Source organism: Nelusetta ayraudi, unplaced genomic scaffold (assembly GCF_046127955.1).
Source record: "Nelusetta ayraudi isolate G7.1 ecotype Tasmania unplaced genomic scaffold, CSIRO-AGI_Nayr_v1 ptg000008l, whole genome shotgun sequence".
NCBI classification, from domain to species: domain Eukaryota; kingdom Metazoa; phylum Chordata; class Actinopteri; order Tetraodontiformes; family Monacanthidae; genus Nelusetta; species Nelusetta ayraudi.
This window is the reverse complement of record NW_027466058.1, coordinates 4,485,818-4,508,187: the sequence shown is the minus strand read 5'-3', so window position 1 is coordinate 4,508,187 and position 22,370 is coordinate 4,485,818. Positions and strand designations below refer to the sequence as shown.

Here is a 22,370-nt window from a genome sequence, read left to right as displayed (position 1 = left end):
ATGGCCATGGTATCTAGTATACGACGGGTAAAAAGGTTCAAATTTGTTTGTAAAGTGCTTAATTGGCTTTAGATGCTACTTAAGACATGGATAATCACAAAATAGCAATGATTTTAAGACAAAGCAATTTTGTTCATATTGATTCTAAGCATGGTGAGTTTGTGCAAGTGCTCAATGACAGTCAAAAACAATATAACAAGTAAGAAAAAGTATTTTATTGTGGTACAACATTTAATGTAGGCCAAGAGCTGTGAGAGAGCTCATCAAGGGAAACTGCAACACTACTGTACACTGTACATCTTCTGGGCAAGGGCTGCAAAAAAAACCCTGTAAAACAGTAAAAACAGCTGTTATTGGAGTTCATTTTAGCTTACTCAGCGTAATGTGATCTCTCAATGAACAGAAAACAAAGTTCACCACATGCATGAACACCTCGAGTGTGTTTCTGAGGGCAGTGACAATAACAATATAAAAGTGATTACATATATGAATAATGTAAAAAAATATTGATGATTTTATGTTTTCTTAATCAGAACCAGTCTACAAGTTATTCACTTCCATTCTTGAATTTTAGCAAGGATATGTACTAGGTATTTAGAGGCCCCTTAAATGTGATTTAGTCGTATTGAATGCAAAGAAGTAAATTGCAAACAATGTGACCGTGGGCTGACCTGATCACCTAATCACTTGATCCCACATATTTCTTTTAAAGTCATCATGTTAAGGAGAAAGCAGGAAATGATACACAGTTTGCGTTTGAAGTGCACTTAAGAAAAATAAATGATGCATTCTGCTAGGCAAACTATGTAATAACCATATATATTTTTCAATGAACGTTCTGATGCTATGTCTATCACCATGTTACTTCTACAAAACAATGGTATGCTTCAAATGGTCAGACATTACTAAAATGTCACAAAAATAATATCAGTGAACAGGTATGGGGGACTTAAATGGAGAGTTGGATTTAATGTTTCACTTTTTTCTGCATAGACACAAAAGTAAGTGTTTGGTGGAATGTGTAGATGAAAAAAGCATAGCGAAATCCATTGGTTATTTCTTACATTCACTCCTTGGGGCCACAGCAGTTGCTGTTAGAGACCACTGCGTCCTTCCGCAGCACGGTGGGTCTCACCACGTCCACATCACGGTGAAGATGATTCAGTAAACCCGTCAGGATGGTGGGCGCGGCGTAGAAATCAACCAGAAAGTAAGTCCCTCGGCTGTGCCTCTGGTTGTGTTTTATCATCTTGTAGGGCAGCAGTCTCTCTCCGAGGTTCTCCAGGTCTCTGACCACCGCGCCTCGCTCCATCAAGGTCTCCACGGTCCGCCGGAGAGCCGCCGCCGTCTCTGGCCGCTGCATCGCCTTCAGGATCAGTGCCAGTTCGTAGCGAGGCATTGCTTCAGTACAGAAATTCCCAGTTAATACGTTTTATTATAAGTTGTGCTAGGTTGTCATTGCCAGAATCTCCGGAGCAGCAGCTACCATGTTATGACACGAGGAAGGCAAAAGGTCTTTAGCAGTGACGTACAAAAGATGCGCCCGCGTTAAACTTCTTGATTGTTTGTTTTATAAACACAACGCACACACTAACAGAGTTGGCTAAAACAACATAAATCCAAATACCTACCCTCAAAAATACAGACTACGAACTTAAGCATTCAATTACTCTCTTAAATCTTTCTTTTCTTTAAGTCCAGAGCAAAACATGTAGCTGCGTATCAAATGAAACGACGTAGTTATGCTCGTACTAACCTAAAATATTATTATCAATAATTAAATTTCGTTATTAAATTATGCTTTCATTAAACAAAACCAGTTCGAATTCAATTTTTTTTTTAATACTAATTTTGCTGTTTAAATCCGATACGTTTTCGTACGTCTATGGATTAGAGGGGCTTCTTGACTACGTCATCACTGTGCGGCTAAACATGTGAGCACAAGTGACGCTTCCGTTTACCTCCTCCCTTTCTGTCGGAGCGTGCTAAAAGATGGCGGCGCAAAACTCGACACCGAGTGATCTTTACAAATGCGTGTATTCCTTCCTCCTGGAGAACAAATTCACCAAGGCGGCGCAGCAGTTTCTGAAACAGACCAAAGTGGTAAGCGGCTCCCCTGGTGCAGCTGTCAAGCTAATTGGGTGCGCTGTCGGTGTCTTGAAGTTGTTGAGAGAACAAGCACGTAACATGCAATGGTGCCCGGCGTTAGCACACGTGCAGCCGCAGGGACTCGTGTACGGACTGTGTTTCGGCACTTGTTTTTTCCCCCCTCAAGAATTTTAACTTTTTGAACTTCAGTGATGTTATCACACTTAGTCAGTCGCTCATGTGTCGCAGCATCAAAGTGTTCTATAATCCGTTTTGCGTTGTTTTTCTGCATTTTGAACGATTCGTTTAGCTACGTTCTTCACGTGTTTCTTTCCAGACCCCTCAAGATCAAAATGAGGAGAGCCTCGTCGGCATCTACAACTTCTGGGTCAAGTGAGTGTTTTTTGTCTGTTTGATAACTTCATATGCTGGTCTTGGTTGTCAGTGTTGCCTTTAAAAATAAACAAACAAACAAACACATAAATAAATAAAAGTTGTCCCTTGTCACAGTCACATGTGGTCCACTCCAACATGTCCTTATCACTTAATTGTTTTTTTTGTTTTTTTCCCCCACATACAGTTAACATCCCAGTCGCTATTGTTCAATCAAAGGTGATACATTTTGCCTGTTAACCCTGTGCTTCTTCCTAGGTCCCCAGAAGCCAAGAAACGAAAGTCTGCCACTGAAAACGGTCCATCAGCCAAGAAAGCAAAGCCCAGTGCAGAGAGCTCCAGCAGTGGCGAGTCAAGTAGCGAAGATGAAGAGGCCGCCACTAAACCGTCTAAGGCAGCCCCTGCAGGTACACATGAATGGACTGATACATTCGGGAGAAACGTTTCCATAATGTCATAGTTTAGTAATCATTGGCATCGGAATATATCTCTACCTCTGTTTTAGCAGGTAAGGTGGTGCCTGCCAAAGCAGCTGCTGCAGTAGCTGCAAAGTCCAGCAGCAGTAGTGAGGATTCCAGTGATTCAGAAGAGGAGAAAAAAGCTACAAAGGCTCCCGCAAAAGCTACAGCAAAAGCTACAGCAAAGGCTCCTGCAAAAGCTCCTGCGACGGTAGAAATTACTTCCAAAAAATATTTAGTTTCCATGTGATTATGGCTAGTAGTAAAATGGAATTTATTAATGTAGGGTCCAGCGAAGCCACCTGCTGCCCCCACAGGAAGGTTGAAAGACAAAAGCTCAAGCAGTGAAGAGTCTGACTCTGAGGATGAGCAGCCAGCCAAAGTCCCTGCACCAAGTGAGCCAATATACTCACAGTCATTCAGACTGTTTGGTGTGAACCAAATTTCAGTTGATTTAAAAAAAAAAAAAAAAAAGTTTCCCTGAATTTAATGTGGTATTTTTTTTGTCTATATATTAGAAGCCAAGGTAGGCACAGCCACCACACCCAAAGCCGCTGCTCCCGCTAAAGGTGCTGTGCAGAAGAAGCAGGAAAGCAGCAGTGAAGAGAGTTCATCTGACTCTGAGGACGAACAGCCACCCAAGGTATGCATAAGAATTTTGCCACATTTTAAAGTGAATTGTGAGTTGAACATTTGATAAAAGTTACACTTTGTGCTCTGATGTTCTGGCAGGCTCCTGTAAAGCCTGCACCAGTAAAACCTGCCCCAGGAAAGACTGCTGCTGCTGCTGCCGCCGCCGCCGCCGAATCAAGTAGTGAGGAATCCTCATCTGAAGATGAGGCTCCACCCAGCAAAAAACCTAAAGCAGGTTTGTTATTGATTTTAAATTAAAAAAAAGTGTTCTGCTGGCAATAGCAAGGAATAATCAGGGAGGCTTGTTTGCACCTGCAAATCAAAAATGTGAAGTAAACCTGAATCTTCCTAGGACGCAGGAAGTGGTACATCCAGAGGACTTTCCAGCATATATTAATTCTGAATTAATTTTGAGTGTTGGAGACCATGTTTACAAAACAGAACTGCAACTGTGCTCACTGCTATGCACTCATTTTATATCATTTTGCATGTTCTGCTACATCTGTGTCAAATAGTTTGTCACAATTGTGTCAACATTCCTCTGCTCTGGCAGGAGCGTACAGTGCTGTTCCTCCTCCGGCTTCTATCCAGAAAGCTCCAGCGACACCCGCAGCTACTAAAACCAAGAAGAGTGACTCTTCAGACAGCAGCGACGACAGCAGTGATGAGGAAGAAAAGAAAGTTGCCCGTAAGAGGAGCCCCAGTGTTTAGAATTTGAAGTGTGAGATCTTAAAATGTCATTTATCTAACAGCTGTTTGACCCCGACAGCAAAACCCGCACCAGTGAAGACAACTCCCTCCAAACCAGTTGTGAGCAAACCTGCTGCCAAGAAGCAGGAGTCCAGCTCAGAGAGCTCAGGTAACAATCAATAGCAATAATCACTATAATCCTAACTAGAATTTGAGGTGCTAAAAAAGAAATAAATGAAAGAAACAGCATCCAAACTAACTAGTGATTAAAATGTTGGAGCGATTTGTAGAATTTGAAATTCAAAAACTGCATTTAAATATGCTTCATCCTTTTTGAGTGCCTAGAAAAGCGCTGTATAAATCCAATCCATCATTATTTATTTTTTAATTTCAGTATTTGCATTGGTTTAAGTTATATTCTATCTAATAATTTATCTCCTTTTTCTCTGTTATCATCCACACAATAAAGACTCAAGCTCAGATGAGGAGGAGACAAAGAAAGCTCCAGTTAAAGTCACCCCAGCTAAAGTGGCTCCAGTTAAACCCGTCCTGGCCAAAGCTGCACCTGCTAAGGACTCTGACTCAGACTCATCAAGTTCAGAAGATGAAGACGAGGAGGAGACGAAGAAGAAGCCTGCAGCTAAAGTGACTCCTGCTAAGGCTGCTCCAGCTAAACCTGTTGCAGCTAAAGCCACACCTGCAAAAGAGTCGTCCTCCTCAGAGGACTCCAGTTCGGATGAGGAGGAGGAGAAGACTGTGAAGAAGCAGCCGGCTAAAGCTACGCCGGCTAAAGCTACGCCAGCTAAAGCTACGCCAGCTAAAGCTACGCCGGCTAAAGCTACGCCTGCTAAAGCTACACCCGCTAAAAAAGCTGAGTCAAGCTCCGGTAAGAGTAATTGCCTTGTCAAAAATATTTTTGCATATTTCTTTTGCACCCCACACATTTTGTGTGGAGATTGTACAGTGGATAAGTTTTTGCACTCATTGTACGTTTTAACAGATTCGGATAGCAGTTCAGAAGATGAGGCTCCAGCCAAACCTGCAGCCAAACCTGCAGCCAAACCTGCAGCCACCGCTAAGCCTCCCGCCAAGGCAGCAGCGAGCAGCTCTGAGTCGGAAGACTCCTCCTCTGACGAAGAAGAGCCAGCAAAAACGAAGCCTGCGGCGAAACCATCTACACCGGCCGCAAAGCCCTCCACCCCTGCGGGGAAGGCCGCTGCAGCAGCCGAGAGCAGCTCCGACTCTGACTCTTCCTCTGAGGATGAGGAACCAGCTAAAGCTAAAGCAGCAGCTGCTAAACCAGCGACCCCTGCTGCTGCCAAACCCGCGACCCCCGCTGCGAAGCCTGCAGCAGCAGCCGAGAGCAGCTCCGACTCCTCCTCCTCCTCTGAGGATGAGGAGCCAGCTAAAGCTAAAGCAGCAGCTGCTAAACCAGCAACCCCTGCTAAACCAGCCACCCCTGCTGCGAAGCCTGCAGCGGCAGCTGAGAGCAGCTCCGACTCTGACTCCTCCTCTGAGGATGAGGAACCAGCTAAAGCTAAACCAGCTAAAGCTAAACCAGCCACCCCTGCTGCAAAGCCTGTCGTAAAGCCCGCTGCCAAGCCTGCAGCTGCTGAGAGCAGCTCAGAGTCGGACTCCTCTTCCGATGAAGAAGAGTCGGCCAAGGCTAAGCCAGCCTCCAAGCCTCCCACACCTGCTGCCAAGCCCGCTGCAAAACCCGCTGCCAAGCCCGCTGCAAAACCCGCTGCAGCAGCAGAGAGCAGCTCTGATTCTGACTCTTCGTCCGACGAAGAAGAGCCAGCCAAGGCCAAACCTGCTGCAGGTAAACCGGCAACACCGGCCTCAAAGCCTGCCACCCCAGTGGCAAAGGCTGCCCCTGCTGCAGCAGAGAGCAGCTCTGACGACTCCTCCTCTGAAGAAGAGGAGGAGCCGGCGAAATCCAAACCTGCTGCGGCTAAACCAGCTACCCCAGCAGCCAAGAGTCCAGCCGCAGCAGCCAAGAAAGCCGCCGCCGCCTCCTCGGAGTCGAGCGACGACAGCTCCAGCGATGAAGAGGAACCCAAGAAGGCCGTCACCCCAGCCAAGCCTGCCGCTGCCAACGGCAAGGTGGCCACCCCAGCAACCAAGACCCCGGCAAAGCCGGCCAAGTCTTCGTCCAGCGACAGCAGCTCTGAGGAAGAGGAGGAGGAAAAGGCCAAACAGAGTGCAAAGAAACCTGCGACCCCTGCTGCTAAGACTGCAGCTAAAGCTAAAGAGAGCAGCAGCTCCTCAGAGAGCTCCTCAGAGGAGGAAGAGGCAGCGGCCACAGCACCCACCACCCCTGCAAATGGTAGGTTACAGTAAGCAATGTCAAACCAAATTTCATTTTAAAAAGTTGGTCACCACAAAGGTGGCAAATGTTTTATCAAAATTACTAAAATTGTTCATTGGCTGCTCAACTTCATTCTGAAGAGTCGGCCTCTACTTGATTTCAACAGCTTGTGTTTTTAAAACCAGTTGGGAGTGTTGGGAGTTTCGTCACACATGTATTCAACTGAATAAAAGTGCCTTTCCTGAACAGCAATTCCGCATGTGAAATTTAAACATTCCTCACTTATTCTTCCTTTTAAATAAAGGTACTAATGGAATAGGAAAAGCAGGTGACGATTCAGGAAGTGAAGAAGTCAAGACGCCGAAAAATAAGAAGGCAACAACCACACCCCAGACCTTTCCAAAAGCCAATAAAAAGGTACCGTGACTTTGAAATGACCTGAAAACGTGCAGGATAAAACGGACTTCACTGGCATTAACGGTCTAATTGAAATAACTTGTGTTTCAGTCCAACGTCCCATTCCGTAGAATAGTCGAGGAAGACGTCTGCGTGGACCCCCGTCTTGGAGACAATTCTTTTTCCGCAAAGGTAAGAGAACAACGCTATGCGAGCGTCATGCAATATCTGCAACGCGTTGTCGTTATCCATCAGCCTAAACGGTTCTTGGAATGTCAGCATTGGCGTCGTCGGTTGGAAAATGTCCCAAGTAGGCCACTGAATCTTGTCTGTCGGTTCGCTGCAGAGGGGAGCAAACGGAGACTGGGGCGAGAAAGCCAACGACGTGCTCAAGTACACAAAGGGCAAGTCCTTCCGCCACGAGAAGACAAAGAAGAAGAGGGGAAGCTACCGCGGAGGGGCCATCTCCACCTCAATCAACTCCATCAAGTTTGACAGTGACTGAGGACGCTGTCCCAGCTGGAATGGACTGAGTCTCACAAACGGCAGCCAGCCGCTGCGACACACACTCATTTACCCTGTTTAGGTATCGGTCAGTCTTCACACTCGCATCTCCGAGCAGTAGAGCTGTTTTCACAGTTGTGACGTTTAACTGTACTGCAGACAGGTCAGTGCCCATGTGACCGTATTACCACTTATAGCCACTAGGTGGCTCCAGGCCACCTGCATGCCCTGAAAAGACCGAAAGAAAGTCTCCCCTTTTTGCTTGTTTTTACTCCTAACTTGTCCCCTAATGTGACGGACATGGGCTCATTCTGTAAAACATCTTTCATTTATGTATGGATGTTGCTAATCCCTTCTCAGTGCTTCTTTATGTGTTAAGCAATGATGATTTTAAATCTATAGGAATTTTTGAAGTTTGTACCGTCTTCTTTTCGCGCGTTGGTCTCATTTAAATGTTGGGAGGGATTGTGCCAGAGGGTATTTGGTCTTTACATTAAATGAACAGATGGACAATAGAACTAAGTTTGATACTGTAGATAATCAAGTTATGTTTTATTTTTATTTTTCATTTCAACTTTTGCAGTCCGTGTTGTCAGCCATTGTTGTTATGAAACCGTTCTGGTGGAAGGTTACTCCTACAAGACTCTCGCTCTATCAAATTTCAGAAGCCATTATTTGATTCTACTGTCTGAACTACTCTATCTGTTTTTTTTTTTATTGTTAACTCTTGTAGCAGTAATTAAAACCTCAACGTAATGTGTTGTCCTGTCATTTAAAGGTTAGTAAAAATCATGATCTTGTTTAACATTAGATAACTTTTGAGAAAACATCTTTTTGACAAATCCTATCCTCATTCAAATATTGTAATTCTGGCCACTAGATGGTGCTGAAGAAAGTTGATATATGCAATTTCCCATATTCTGATGCTGTTTCTGTGTGTGTCTTTTTAAGGATATGAAAGTTACACTATCATTTTCAGATGTGGAGTAAATTCAGACATAGCCCAGTTTTTTTTGTTTGTTTGTAGGGAATACCAACAAGAACAGAACTTGACTCCGCGTTTCTTGGCTTCCTTGACACACAGCCGCTTCACGCATGTACATCTTAACCAAACCTACACGGAAACATCGCTAACTGTTTGCGCTTGGTCTTGGTTTCGGGCCTCTCCAACCCACTAAGGTTACAAAGGACGTATGCAGTCTAAACCCTACTGTCTGCCACTTGATGGCATTTAAAGAACAGCAGTAGAGGGAGAAAACGCCAACACAGACACCCATGTGGTCCAAATTGATTTGTCAGAAGTAACAACCTATGTATTTAGCATACAGACCTGGCGGTGAAGACGATGCATCCGGCTTGTATAAAATGAGGCTTCCTCTTGGCTCTTCCAAATTGAAGATTCCCATTGGTTTGTATAAAATAAGGCTAACAGCAAGGTCAAATAATTTTTACCAAAAAAACCGACACAATATACATTTTCCCCAATTTTCAGACTGGTTGAGATTTAACATTGTAGCACTCTGTCACAAGCTAAATTACCATATGAAGGTCATTCCAGTGAGTTTCAGGCTGTTGGTTGAAATATGTTTAATTTTGGTTGCTATCTGCCTCCCCCTCCTTTTGTGAAAGCGCCAAGACAGGTCTGAAAACAGACGTGCCATTCAGAGGAGTATTTTATTTTCCTTGGCACCTCATCTTAAAAACTGTTGCAATAATGACCCATGATATATTATATGCAGTGAAGCCTTGGCCAAAGTGACGTACGTCACAGATGTATAAATCTATAACAAGCCGTGCGTTGGTTGTTGACGCCAAAAATTTGACTGATTTCCTCCTGGACCTGTATGTATCTGACTCACTAATCACACTTTCTGGCTGTCAAATAGCACAATTCCATCATTTATCTTATTTTTCCCTCTCTCCTCTTGATTTTTCAGCTCAGCTTAGGTTGAGAAATGAGGGCCACGGTGGGGCCATTACAACCATGTCAGCGCAGGCCGAGCAGAACAGTCACGAAGGAAGGCAGAGCCATTGACACATTAAAAACATCTTTAATAGAGAATCTTTTAACATCCCTCCAAAATAAAGCGTCAAAGCGAGCAATTATCATTAGCAGAATATACAATGTAGATCATGACAAGCACCGTGGATCTTTTGAAGGAGAACAATGGGAGTGAAGATGCAGCTTGGAGGCAACAAACTGAATGAAAGCACACTAACAGGATTATAGCTCTCAGACACCACACGACGAAACGATGAAGCGTCTTCTGCTCGAGGAAGGGTTTTAACACAGCCGAAGGTCAGAGGAGTCTCGTTTCCACCGCTGCCTTCTTCTTGTAAAACGTGTTCAATATACAGATAAAAAAGGTGCTTAACGGCATTCCCTGTATTATGTGGTTCAAAATAAACATTCAAACCTTGCATGTTACAAATATAAACTGAGAGAGAGAGGGAGAGAGAGAGAGAGAGAGCCTGACAAGGCCACGCGTCAGCAGACAGCCGCCGTCACTGTACTGATGGTTTGAACTACTGCGACATGCATTAATGACTGGTGAAGCCCCTCGGAGCTGCAGCCTAATGAGTCGGCTGCATTAATCATCAATTTAAATTCTCCAAAATCTCCTTGTAGTGTGGTGGGGGTGGAGACAGTGTGTGCGGGCGCGGCGGCGTTGCCCCCTTGTCTTCCTCCCCGCTGCTGTTATGTCTTTGGTACGGCAAAGTCCCAGGCGGTGTCCTGGGCGCACTTCCACATGGCGCGCACCAGCCGCGTGAAGCCCATGTCCTTGGGTTTCTCCAGCCCACGCATCAGCCGCTGCTTCATGATGGCGATGAACTCCTTATTGCTGAGCTCCCCGTTGCCTGGAGCACAGAGGGACGGACGGAGACAGCGGAGAAGTGATGAAACAACAGCCTGGTGTCGTAGTGAAGGCCGCACAAACTGAGACCAAGATATTATCAAGACTAGAGAGTATCGAGAAGATATTTGGGCTTCAAGACCAAGACAAGACCAAGGAATTTAAAGGTCAAGGCTGAGACAAGACCAAGAGTGTATATATCAAAGAAAAATCACAACAGAACCCAATAAATGACCGGTATTGTTTCTTTCACTCAAGTTTGCTTCTACATAAATGGAATAGCAACATTTTTTTTCAGCAAAGTATCTTTTAACATTCTGCTGCTTTGTCAGCTAACTTGAACCATTTTCAAAAAAAACAAAAAACAACAACTTTGCTTCATAACATTAAAAAAATAACTAGGATAACTAGGAATACTTTACTGAAAATAAATGCACTGCCAAGCCTGAGCAAAATGCGTGACAACCTTTAATGTCTGAGCTCAACACTAAAAGTGCACTTATTTGACTCATGGTGGTTGTGAAAGACCTCAAAGTTCTGCATGGCTCTGGGGATGAGGTGGTTGAAACAAAAACATACTTTTCAGTTATTATGTGTCATTGCAGTGTTGGCTGAGTGTCGACCGGTCTTGATTAAAAATCCCAAGTCTGCTCAGTCTTAGACCAAGTAAAAAAAAAAACGCCTCTAAGACGAAGCCCATAACCTTAAAAAGTGGTCTCGAGACCGATCTTGAAATCAAGAGCAACCCTTAGTACTGCAAAGCTACAACAGCCACAGAGTGAGTGAGTGAGATTAACGTACCGTCGCAGTCAAACAGGGCGAACACCACGTCGCACACGTGGTCTGACAGCTCCACCTTGGCCACGGTGCGCGCCACCTGCTTCATGGTGACTGCGAGAGACAGGGGGGGGGAAACGAAGATCAAGACTCGTCATTTTGCCTGGAGGACAAATGGAGGTGCGAGTCACCGCGATCCGGCTCATAAACGAGGCTGTGTGCGAGAACACCGTGTGCGAGCCAAACAGTTTGAGGATTGATTTTGGAGCGAGACGCACGGAGGAGCAGAAGGGGCTGGGGGAAGGAGGAGGCTGAAGAGGAGAGGGAACAAAATCAGGACGTGGGGTCCTGATTTTGGCTTTCACACACCGGATGCATTTGTCCCGGCCAATTAAAAGGAAAATAAAATAAACAGTCGATTGGCCTCGAGCATCCTCGCAGAGAGTGAACATCCCGCTGCGAAAAAGCACTGCAATCTTATATTAGGGATCAAACTGGAGTGTTTTCAACTTTCAGACATCATCCAGTGACACTGGACGTCACGTCTTCCTAGGAACACCCAAAAAAAACAACCAAAATCTTAACATGCTCCATCTCCTTGTTCACGTCAGAGAAGCTGGAAAAGCACGACCAACTCAGCCACCAGTGGCAGAATCACAGCGTGAGTTAGAGTCGGGGGGGCTCTATATACAGGCAACACACTTGTATAAATCTGCCCTGCGGCTCAGGCCAAGGCGTGCGATGCTGCACAGCGTCTGCGGCGGCAGCGGCGGCTGCCCCCATGACTGAGGATGCAATGCGGGAGTATAAATCACGGTCTGGACGGAGGGCTTGAGGCGGTGGACGGCGAACGTAAAGAAACGGAGAAAGGGCAATCATTGATTTTCAGACTTCAAAGGGCACTACACGTTAGAGAGCGAAAAAGAGATACAGAAGAGCACAGAAAAAATGAGGGGAGAGGACCTGGATGAAAAGAATAATGAGTCCTTGCCGCCAAAAGCGAGATGCAGCTGAACCACTCCACCAAAAATCTCGTTAATGGCCTTCAAAAAAAGAAAAAGAAGACAATGTGCAGTTCCAGATAATACACCCACATGTGGAGGGAAAAAAAAACTCGGCTGAAAGGGTGAGAAATCGTTAAAAATTCCAACAGCGAAACAAAAGCAGTGGAGAGAGGAGAGAAAAGGTGAGAGGGGACAGTGAGAAGAGGGACAAATGAAGACGAGGTACAAAACCTTGGCAGCTCCTTCCTGAGCCCACAGGAGTTTTTTAGATGAAATTTCAAGATGAATGTAAAGATATAAAGCCAAAATTCTCCTATGTGTTATGATATACAGCGCTGGCGTTTGGGACCCGCATGGTTGCACACGCTGAGTGTAAGATGGAGACGTGGTTTTGAAGGAGGGCGGCAGATTTGGCTGGGGCCTCTCTGTAACTTCAAGCAGGGTGGGATTTTATTGCTGAATGCAAACAAGGCCGTGGGCAAAGTGTGAGCGAGCGTGTTCCGGTTCAGCAAAGGTGTGAGCAGCTGTCTGCAATCAGATGCAGTTTGATCACTAAACAGGACTGCAGACCCGCTGCAGGGCTGATTTCATAGAAGGAGGTATCACCGCATCCAGCAGCCTCCCAATCACCACGGCAAAAAATTCATCTTTGGAGTCATTTAATTGAAACCTAGCCTTCAATTAGTCATTAGTTCTTAAAAAAAAAAGTCATTGTTCAGGGCTGCTAAATCAGGGCCAAACCCACTTTGCTCCAATAGAGATTAAGCTAATCCTTCATATTTTCTATGGAATCTAAGCCAATTATGTGCATTGGCGTCAGTCTTCATTTCTGAAGGTTTTGTGGGAGTTGTTGTAAGACGCTCCTATTGAAGATGCTGCAACCTATGTCTGTCTAGACCACCCTAACCCAATAAAGTGGGGAAACAGAGGAATTACTTCCCGAACGCATTCCAGCGGTCTTCACAGGAAGGACTGAATCCACCGAGCGAGAGGGGAGGAGCCATCTCTGCCTCCCTCGGCCACGATGCCGACATGTGTCAAGAGCCATCAGAAGGGGGCGGGCGGGGGAGGCTGCGCTGCGGAGCAGGAAGTGATATGTCGTGCACATGTTCACGCTTCCTCGATTAAATCATGTGCTCTCACGCAGGGCCCGCGAAAGTGAAAAGGGCGGCGCAAAAATGGACGGATGGGCGAAAGGAGACGCGGGAATCGACGAGACGAGAGAATCCATCCAACTACGAACCTAGACATAGAACAGATAGAATCCATCTATGAGCGAGAGGGGGCGGCCGTACCTTTGTCTATGGAGGCTCCGGCCATGTGGTAGAAACTCAGGGCCGTGTCCACGTCGTTCACGTTCTTCAGGAAGGTGAAGAAATTCTCCACCTCCTCAAACGTGATGCCCTGCACGAGACGGGGAGAAGACAGAACAGAAGCGTTAACGGAGGGAGATGAGATCAACTGCGGCGCCGCACATCAGTGAGGAATCAACCCAGAAATACGTGGCGACAAGAGCCGAGGCGTCGCCGTGACATTTTGGGAGCAGCTCAGCAGCGCGGCACAAAGGAGTGGGGGGGGGGGGGGGGGGGGGGGGGTGTCAGACTCGAAACGGAAAGTCGAACAGACGGATGAAGACGCGGACGAGGCCGAGCGGACCCGCAGCTGCACACGCCGTTAACAAGCTTGTTTGCGAGCAGCTGGTCCTCGACGGCGAGCATCACTTTCCTCGCTTTGCGTCCACGTCTCGACGCCCCGAGACACAAACAGGAGTGAAGAGAGAGAAAGAGAAAGAGGGAAAGAGAAGGAAAAGAAAGCGACAAAGCAGCAGGCCACACAAAATCATATATATTTATTTATCTATTAATTTTAGGGATGCACCGATACCATTTTTGACAGAACAAGTAGAGAATGAGTACTTGTATTTCGGTACTCACCAATACCGAGTACTTAATAAGGCATTACACATTATAGAATGACTGATTTAGTTTTCCACAGACGTTCTGTTATTTGAACAACGTTCCTCAGCATGTTCCTCTAGAACACTAGTTTCACTGCAGTCTAAACACAAATTTAACAAAACTGTCATCTACATACATATACAACTGGTATCTGTGTCGTCGTGGTATTGGCACGCATTTAACCGGTGCTCAACCCTGGTATTGGTACCGATACCCGATACTGGTATCGGTATTGGCGCATCCCTACTCACTGATCACAGCATTTAAACACTGGGCCGGGGTTTCTGCTTGTGACTCAGACTCCTGACATCTGCGCTGATTGAATGTGCGTCTAACAAGAGGCCACCGAATGAGACATCATAAAGAAGAAAGACTTGCAGGCACACAATTTGCATGGGTCTTCCTTCAGTCGCTCCACTGATGCGCTTCAAGCCAAAAGAGGCGCTAATGGCAGGGAGGCAAAGTTCACATCCAGCACCAGAGGCAGGAGGTGGAGGAGTGTGGGGAGGGGGGGGGGGAGGGGTACCGGGTCTGGCTACAGGCTCCCTGCATCTTAAGTACATGATGCCCCCCTCCACCCTCAGTGCAGCCGTTCTCCCCATTGCTTAAAGCAGCGCGGTGGCATTTTGGAGCTTTGCAAAAGGCGACGGAGAGTCAAATCTCATTTTTGTAATAAATGTCTCGTGTCAGGGTTCAACTTGAGAGTGAAATAAAATGAGTGGAGAAAACATGTTTTCTTCCTTTCTTACTCTATAAATAGTTCATTTTATTTGCTTTATTTTTAATTCATATGTTTTTATCCTTTCTATTGGTAAATGGTAAATGGACTGCGCTTTCCAGCACCTTCACAGTACCCCAAAGTGCTTTACAATGGCCTCTCATTCACCCATTCACTCACACACTCACACACCAATGGGTGGCTGCTGCCATGCAAGGCGCTGCCAGCCCCTTTGGGAGCATTTACGGTTCAGTGTCTTGCCCAAGGACACTTCAAACATGTGGACAGTTGGAGCCGGGATTTGAACCGCCAACCCTTCGATCATCAATTCGCGCCCAACAAAGAGAGAGAGAGAGAGAGGGAGAGCGCGAGGATAAAGGGTGAGACTGCGACGGCGGGGAGAGAAACAGCCGATTGCTCCGCTCCGTTCAGCGCCGGCTCGTCTGCGGCGGAGGTGGACGCCAGTGATTCTCAGCCAGGTGGAGCCTGTCAGCTCCCAGATGTGCTGTGATATCTGTCACAAAATCACAGCGTTCCCCCTCCTCTTCCTCCCCCTCTTCCTCCGCCTCCCTGTTCTCCTGGGCTCACGATGCTCGGCTGCCTTTCTGCCAAATTGTCAAAGCACCAAATCTCTCGCACAGCATCACAGGGCCGAACGCCGAATGAAGACGACACACAGTCCCCCCCCCCCCAGCTCCAGAGCTGCTTCCACGCCAGCTCCTAATTTGAAACCAGTTTTTTTTTCTTGTTCAGAGAAAAAAATAAGATGGGCAACATTTTTCAAAGGGGGAGCAGACATTTTGCAGGCCAGAGAGAACAAACTGCTCATGTCAGGAGCTGAAGACAGAGTTCCTGTCTAACGAATCTAACATACCAAAAAAAGGGGAAAGAAAAAGTGTGAAAAACATTTAAAAAAAAAAAATCTGTAGTCCATGCTCGGACATAGAAAACCTTTTTCTTTTTACTTTCTTTTTTATGAGTTAACCATTTAATTCTACAATTATACAGAGAAAATCGCAAAATTAACAAATGTTTTCATTTTTAATTCATTTTAACAAATATTGGTTGCACAAAGGGAAACGCTGCTGCAGTGTGAGTATTAAAGTGGTACTGAACAGCTGAAACGGCTGGCCACTGCGCTGCTGAACTTGAGGGTTGAATTAGTGATTCCTGTTTCACAAATTGGACGTTGTGTTTGCATGTTCGTGAAGCTTTGAAAAGCCTCAAGTGGCAACAGGACGTGCAACAGATGTAGCCACGTGTAAGACACATACAGTGACTCTTGAAAAAGCATTCTGTCTACCTGGGCGTCCTTGAACATCTTCTTCAAGCCCTTCTGCATCAGCTTGAGCTTGCGGGACTGGACGCCGCTGTAGGCCAGCAGCATGCCACCAAACTGTCTCTCCGTGATTCTGCCGTTCACTGGGTCGTTCCGGTCAAACTGCAGAGTGGAGAGGGGAGGGGAGGGGACAAAAACAGGAACGAGGGCGACAGAGAAAGACACAAGGTGGGAAAGAGTGAATAACTGCCGTCAGCCTCAGAGTTAAATTGCGCTGACATCGGTGACATTACATCTGCATGACTTTTGATTTTTTTTTTTCTTAAGAGAAAAAACATTGTGACTGTGTGATGCATGGCTCTCAGCAGAGGACTTTGGCTTAGTCAGGTCAATCCAGTCGATTTATGTGTCAAGATTCCTCCTCGGCAGCTGCCCCACGCACGCACACACTACTCTCCGAACATGCCGACCTATCAAAATGTTAATTTGCACGCAGCAGCTGATGACTAAGCCAAAAAGCCTGAGAGTGACCCGACCATTCAGCTGCAGCTATGGAGGTTGTTCCGTCAGAGATCTGAGGCCACGTTAAACTAATAACACTTTGTATGGCTGTTTGAGATTCTGGAGGAGGCCGTGAATATCACCCTTTGAGCTGGTATCAGAAAATGGGATTTCTGCTGCTATCTGATGTCCTCAATGCCTTGTTGTTGATGTTTAGTTCTTTAAGAGGGGGAAAAACAATCTGTTCTTGAGCAAAAAATACAGTTTCAACAGCTTTTCCGCTCTTTGGTGGAGACCGGCGATAATTTGCTTTTCTTTTATCTGAAAATAGCTGCACGTCGTCGCCTTGAACGACACCGTAAGAAAAGCGAGAGTAGAGCAAAACTGTACATTTGCGAGCTGGACAGCTGAACAATGAGCCGAGCTAAATACAGTGAGGAGCAGTCATGTCTGTTCCCACACGGTGTGTTGATAAATAACGAATGAAACATTGATTACGTAAGCGATAAAGATAACAGCTTTTGTCTCTCATGTCTCTTCGGATTGATTGATTAAAATCAAAAAATTGCTTTCATGTAAATCCAAATTGTGTATCTATCTTTTCCATGAGCGCAGGAGAAGCGCTGATAGAAAACAGATCCTGTGAAGCAAACCTGCATGTCCAGGTACGTGACAAGCAGCCATCTGGTTCCAATTTGTTACCTGAATAGATCACTGACTCTATATAAAGATGGACAGAGTCATGGTTGGGAAGCCCACAGACGTTGGTTTTACATTCAGCAACATCTAAGGCAGTGGTTCTCAACTGGTGGAGTCTCAGGAACCATTTATTTCCTTACAAGGTCGTGACCCAAATTTATTCCACAGAAATAAAAAGGCCAGCCCACTTTCTATCATGTACAGTAAATTAGTTATTGAAATTATTGAATTGAATTTTGTGTCTTGCAAAATAAATGCCCAACATTTTCTCAATAAATATATACTTTTTGAAATCCTGTAAAACAAGGGGGGCTCTGCCTTTCTCAACTAAATAAGCATTTCTCAACTGGTGGGTTGCGTCCCACCAGTTGAGAAATGCTGATTTAAAGCTTTCAGTCAGTTGTGAAACTGGAAACTTCTACATTTGGATGTGTAGGTGGTAGCGATGGGCAATGTGTGTACTGACACCACAGCTTGCTACTAAACTTTAACCCCGCCCCAAAACTTTATGGATATTATTTAAATCAAAATGAGACAAAAATCATTTTTAACATTCGACGCAACAGAAAACATTCAAACCAGTTTGCAGCAGTTTGAATTTCAGGGTCCAGCCAATTGGTTTTAGTCTTTTTGCAACCGACTCTGGCAGTTCCTGCTGGCCTGTGTTGGCAAACCGGAAACTCCATCCATCTTTTTATACAGTCAATAGAGATCTGAACTGTCATTCACTCTTATTCCTTGAGAACTGATGCTGAATTATGACCCAAGTTCTTTTGTGTTTATTTTTATATTATGGCATCAAAGTGAAGTTCACCATTGACTATTTGGAAAAGAAATGTGTCAATCCTTTGTTTCATCCTACATAATGTGTGAAATCTCGACTGAATTACTGGTCTGTGACACCAGAAATATCAAAGTGAGATTCATGCACAATTTAAGACACTATATTAATCAGAACTGGACGGACGAACAGAGATTCTCATAAAGCAGAGGTGGCTATTACCAAACTAAGGCACAGAAAAGGCTACAGCTGATGAAATACTGCTTTGGGTGGGCTGCAGCCTCATCAAATAAAACATCCAATCATTAAGACCTGACAGATAGTGCTTTTTTTTTTTTGCTGATGCACAGACTCCTGTCGAAATCATAAAGCCTCAATGTGCCTATTAAGCTTCTGCCTCTCAGTAAGACACTGCCCCCTGCTTTAATAGATTGTTAAAACCATATGTTTAAAAACTCTGACTGGTTGGTGGGACTGCAAGGGCAGACCAGGGGCTCCAGGATGATTTCACTTATAAATAAATGTGACAGTTTTACGAGAGGGATGCTGATTGGCACAGACAGAAGAACAACACAGCACATATGTCATCCTCTGCCCTCGTTTCGCTTTGCACTGTGCGCAGACCACAGCGTGAACTCTCTGCTGCTCCCCTGGTTCCTTTCCGTGGGAGGCAGGGATAATATGATAAGCATTTTTGTTTGTTTGTTTTTGGGGAAGACTCATGATTGTGGGAAGCAGGATTGACGGATACCCCGTGTTGGTTAGGAGGTCCAATCGATACAAGCGAATTGATTAAATACTGCTTACGTTGTTTCAAATACTGACTTTAAGAGTCACATATTGTATAACTGCTAATAAAACAATTTCAATGTCTTTGTGTTATTATTATGTTATTATTTTTATCAATGTTATTGCTGATATTATCACTCAATATTGAGTTCTGCCAAATTCAGGGGACTTCTGGAAGAGTGCTTAATCCTTTTTGATGGCCGCAGTCCTTCAATCAAGACCAACTGCAAGTCACACATTGAGTTGTGTTATGTTCATTAGCCTATGTGAGAACCCTTATGGCGCGAATGTGTCCATCGTCACATCACTAATATGACGTGACTGCAGTCTCTTCCATTGTTAAAAAAAAAAAACCTGAAATAAATTTTCCAAAGCCACAGCTCTGAGTGTCCAACACAGTGTAGCAAAACGTGTGGGTAATAAATGTGACAAGACAACATAATGAGAGAAAGGGAACGACAACAGAGTGCTAAATAATCTGCGGGTCATGATAATCAGCTGTTCAATCAGGCATTTCTAGAGATTTCTCTATGTGTGTCTGTTTACAATGTAAAATTTGGCCTTTAGCTAAAAGCTGTAATTGTTCATTAAATGATGGTTGCTGGGGGATTTCTGATTGCAGCCAGTAATTTGTTCTTCTGAACAAAATAGTACAGTGCGGAGAAAATACATTTTCCCCCCCGCGTTCCCTTCACACTATCAATCACCTCTAGTTTGAGCACATCGTGCTGCAGCTTTCGCTGAAACTCCAGGAAGCTGCCGATGGTGAGTTTCCCCTTTAGGTCTTCTCCGAAGAAGTAGGTGGTGAGGGCGGAGCTGCAGCCGCCCGTCTTGAGGGTGTTTCCTGTGGTGGAGCGGTCTCGGTGACGCATGCCCATGCTGGTCTGAGAGCGAATGATGCTCTGGACCTGTGGTGGGCGGAGACGGCAAACTGTCAGACAGGACGCAGAAGAAGTTATGGCTTTTTATACAGTTTGTGCCATCTATAGATTAAAAAAAAACATTGTCTTCTGAAAATGGTAGTAAGATTTCAGTAGGATTAGATTGATTATAAAAGCATTTGCCGCCACAACTATTTTCATTATTAATTTAACCTGTACAAATAAAGCAATTACTACTGCATGTGATGTCTCTGTGAAAGCGCAGGCATAACACGAGGTGCTGAGCACAACATTTTTCCAATCCTCGAGTTGTTCCGTTACTGCCTGTCATCTGGTTACTGTAACACAATCAAGAGCGCAGCAGATATTAAAGCGCAGTCTAAATGCGTGGGCTGGCTGTTTCAGCCTTTTGTTTTGTTCAATCTGGTGATTCAGACCCTGTGTGTGCGTGTGTGTGTGTGTGCTGCTGCAAGCAAGACGTTTCCCTTTTCCCGGTCTGACCTGCTCAAACTCCTCCAGATCCACCTCACCGTCGCCGTTCAGGTCAAACATCTTGAAGGCGATCTCAAAGTTCCTCTGGGGAGCTGCGCACAAAGACAAATCCCAGGATCAATACCACACAGTATAAAAACAACATATCGCACTGGACCGACCCAGAGAAAGGCCGAGTAATTTAAAAGCCCAGCTCCTCAGTGGTGCAACATGAAGCAATTTAGATGTTTTTATTCTATAGACATACACTGGTGTCCATACATTCAACTCCTGCCTTGCACAAAGCATGAATAGACGAGCCTAATGTCAGCAATTTAATTAGTCGTTCTGCATACAAATCAGGTTTTGGTACTCGACTGTGAATCAGAGCCTCCTTAAAATTGAGCTCCTTGGATGCCTGGTGTGCCTATCAACTTTCAAAAGGCAGCTCAGTGTTTTGTTTGTTTCATAATATTATGCTGAGCCAAAATATCTTTTTCAAACACGGTGGAAATATTACATAATTTATTTCCAACTTCCCCAAAAAGTCAGTGAGGCAGAGGGAAGTTCAGAAATGGAGCAGCAGCTTATGAACATTTCAAAGTCGGGAGACCATTCTTGTGCAATTGTTTTGTTTATAAACTTGGACCTGTCAACACTGGATGTAAATCAACAGAAGTTGTACTACTGACTTACACCAACAGAAGGGGGAAAGGAAAGCTTCATAGAACAGATACAGAAACAGAATACAAAAAGTCTATTGAATTTATTACCCCGCTGAAAAATCATACGTCTCATGTTGCCCCTATTACTAATTGACGTGATAACATTTTGACCTCAGGGGTTCCATTACTACTTTGTTGACCTATTCAATTTTGCTCTGTGGGACTTCGATGTAATCATCTTACAGAGCCAGGAAGTAAAATCAGCCCCGAGTCATATTGAATCTTTGCAATATTTCTTCCTTCTTTATTCTATAACATAAAGGGTGTCAACCTCTACAAGTAACCTTAATTAATCTGGTCTTGATTCAAAGAATTTTGACCGCACTAAAGCTGCATATATGTCCCAACATGGGGCCCTTTAACCAAAAATATAACCTCCTTTGAGCTATTTTTGTGGCCGTGTTAAAAGGATTGACAACTGTAAGACACCCTGCCCTGTCTGCTTCAAAACGACTTGTCCTTGGATCCTTCCCCCGAGCCCGTCCTCCATATAAACAGATTATGATAAATGTTTGAGCTAAGCTGCAGGATAAAATATTACTAGAGGAAGGCGCTTCATTTTCATTGCTTCAACTTTTGACATGCTCAGAAAGGACGCATTAATATCGGAATGAATTTGTGTATTGAAACCAATTCCTTCTTGCGGCCGAAGAAAAACTGATTTTGCGACTTACGGCACGAGCGACGCAGCTAGCTTAAGTGGACACGTTATTAACTTTGACGGAAGTAGATATCACGCTGGACAAGCGGACGGCCTTGTAGTCAGCCTAAAAATACTGCAGATGGAAAAGCTTTCCTCCCCCGGTCTTAAGGGATGGGGAGTGTAAGCAGATAGCCTGGAAGACACTGATCTGCAGATGTGATTCGTGAACATTGCCTGAGAGTTTGGGGATAAAGACTTTGAATGGGATGTCTGCGGAGTTAAAAAAAAAAAAAAAAAAAAAAAGTACTTACTAGATAGCACGGTGGTGAGGAAGATGTAGTCGGAGAAGGAGATAAGGCCACATTCTCCCAGAGTATAAAATATACTGTCCTCATCTGCAAACTTCTCCCTCTCCTGGGCAATCTTCTACTCACGGATGTCAGAATGGGGGGGAGAAAAGAAGAAAGCACTTTGACTCAATGCGCCGCAAAAGCTTGAAGCATTTTACACTTGCACTTGCACCAGGTGTGGTTCTGTGTGTGTGGACGCATGTGTCTGCAGCTTATTCCAACAGAGAAACGTAAACACGCTGTTTAAATCCACACACACACACACACACACACACACACACACAGAACAACACACAAGTAGCCCTCTGTGCATAAAGATGACGATGGACAGATGGGTTATAATAAGAATCCCTGTCATGCAAATGCTGCATACACATAAAGCCGTACAGGCAGGTGAAGGTGGCAGAGATGGGAAACATTAGTCTGCGGTCAGTTTGGGATGCGAGATCCCCGGGAGGCCGTACTC

The 22,370-nt window shown here is 45.0% G+C and overlaps 3 protein-coding genes across 7 annotated transcripts in view; 1 reads left to right on the top strand and 2 right to left on the bottom strand.

The window, feature by feature from the left end:
* Positions 1-1,066: 1,066 nt before the first annotated feature.
* On the bottom strand, positions 1,067-1,399 carry mrps6 (mitochondrial ribosomal protein S6). Its single transcript, XM_076018423.1, has one exon. It carries the CDS (start codon positions 1,397-1,399, stop codon positions 1,067-1,069), a length of 333 nt encoding a protein of 110 aa, XP_075874538.1.
* A 546-nt stretch (positions 1,400-1,945) lies between these two features.
* Positions 1,946-8,229, top strand: nolc1 (nucleolar and coiled-body phosphoprotein 1). Of its 4 annotated transcripts, none has more exons than XM_076018857.1 (14): positions 1,946-2,103; positions 2,426-2,481; positions 2,740-2,888; positions 2,990-3,150; positions 3,238-3,334; positions 3,458-3,582; positions 3,672-3,807; positions 4,126-4,260; positions 4,342-4,431; positions 4,732-5,148; positions 5,263-6,591; positions 6,878-6,990; positions 7,081-7,161; positions 7,316-8,229. In XM_076018857.1, the coding sequence occupies exons 1-14, from the start codon at positions 1,993-1,995 to the stop codon at positions 7,472-7,474; spliced, it is 3,159 nt and encodes a 1,052-aa protein (XP_075874972.1). In that variant the 5' UTR covers positions 1,946-1,992; the 3' UTR covers positions 7,475-8,229. The 4 variants fall into 4 exon arrangements, with proteins under 4 accessions (XP_075874972.1, XP_075874970.1, XP_075874971.1 ...); XM_076018855.1 differs by having other exon boundaries at positions 3,226-3,334; XM_076018856.1 differs by having other exon boundaries at positions 2,987-3,150.
* A 1,275-nt stretch (positions 8,230-9,504) lies between these two features.
* micu1 (mitochondrial calcium uptake 1) overlaps positions 9,505-22,370 on the bottom strand; it is a 28,906-nt gene continuing 16,040 nt past the window's right edge. For both annotated transcript variants that reach the window (XM_076018845.1, XM_076018846.1), the window contains 7 exons: positions 21,866-21,980; positions 20,217-20,299; positions 19,542-19,742; positions 16,089-16,226; positions 13,405-13,513; positions 11,130-11,219; positions 9,505-10,332 (listed from right to left, as the gene is read on the bottom strand). In XM_076018845.1, coding sequence (XP_075874960.1) covers positions 10,172-10,332; positions 11,130-11,219; positions 13,405-13,513; positions 16,089-16,226; positions 19,542-19,742; positions 20,217-20,299; positions 21,866-21,980 — 897 coding nt within the window. In that variant the 3' untranslated portion in view covers positions 9,505-10,171. The remainder of the gene's footprint in view (positions 10,333-11,129; positions 11,220-13,404; positions 13,514-16,088; positions 16,227-19,541; positions 19,743-20,216; positions 20,300-21,865; positions 21,981-22,370) is intronic.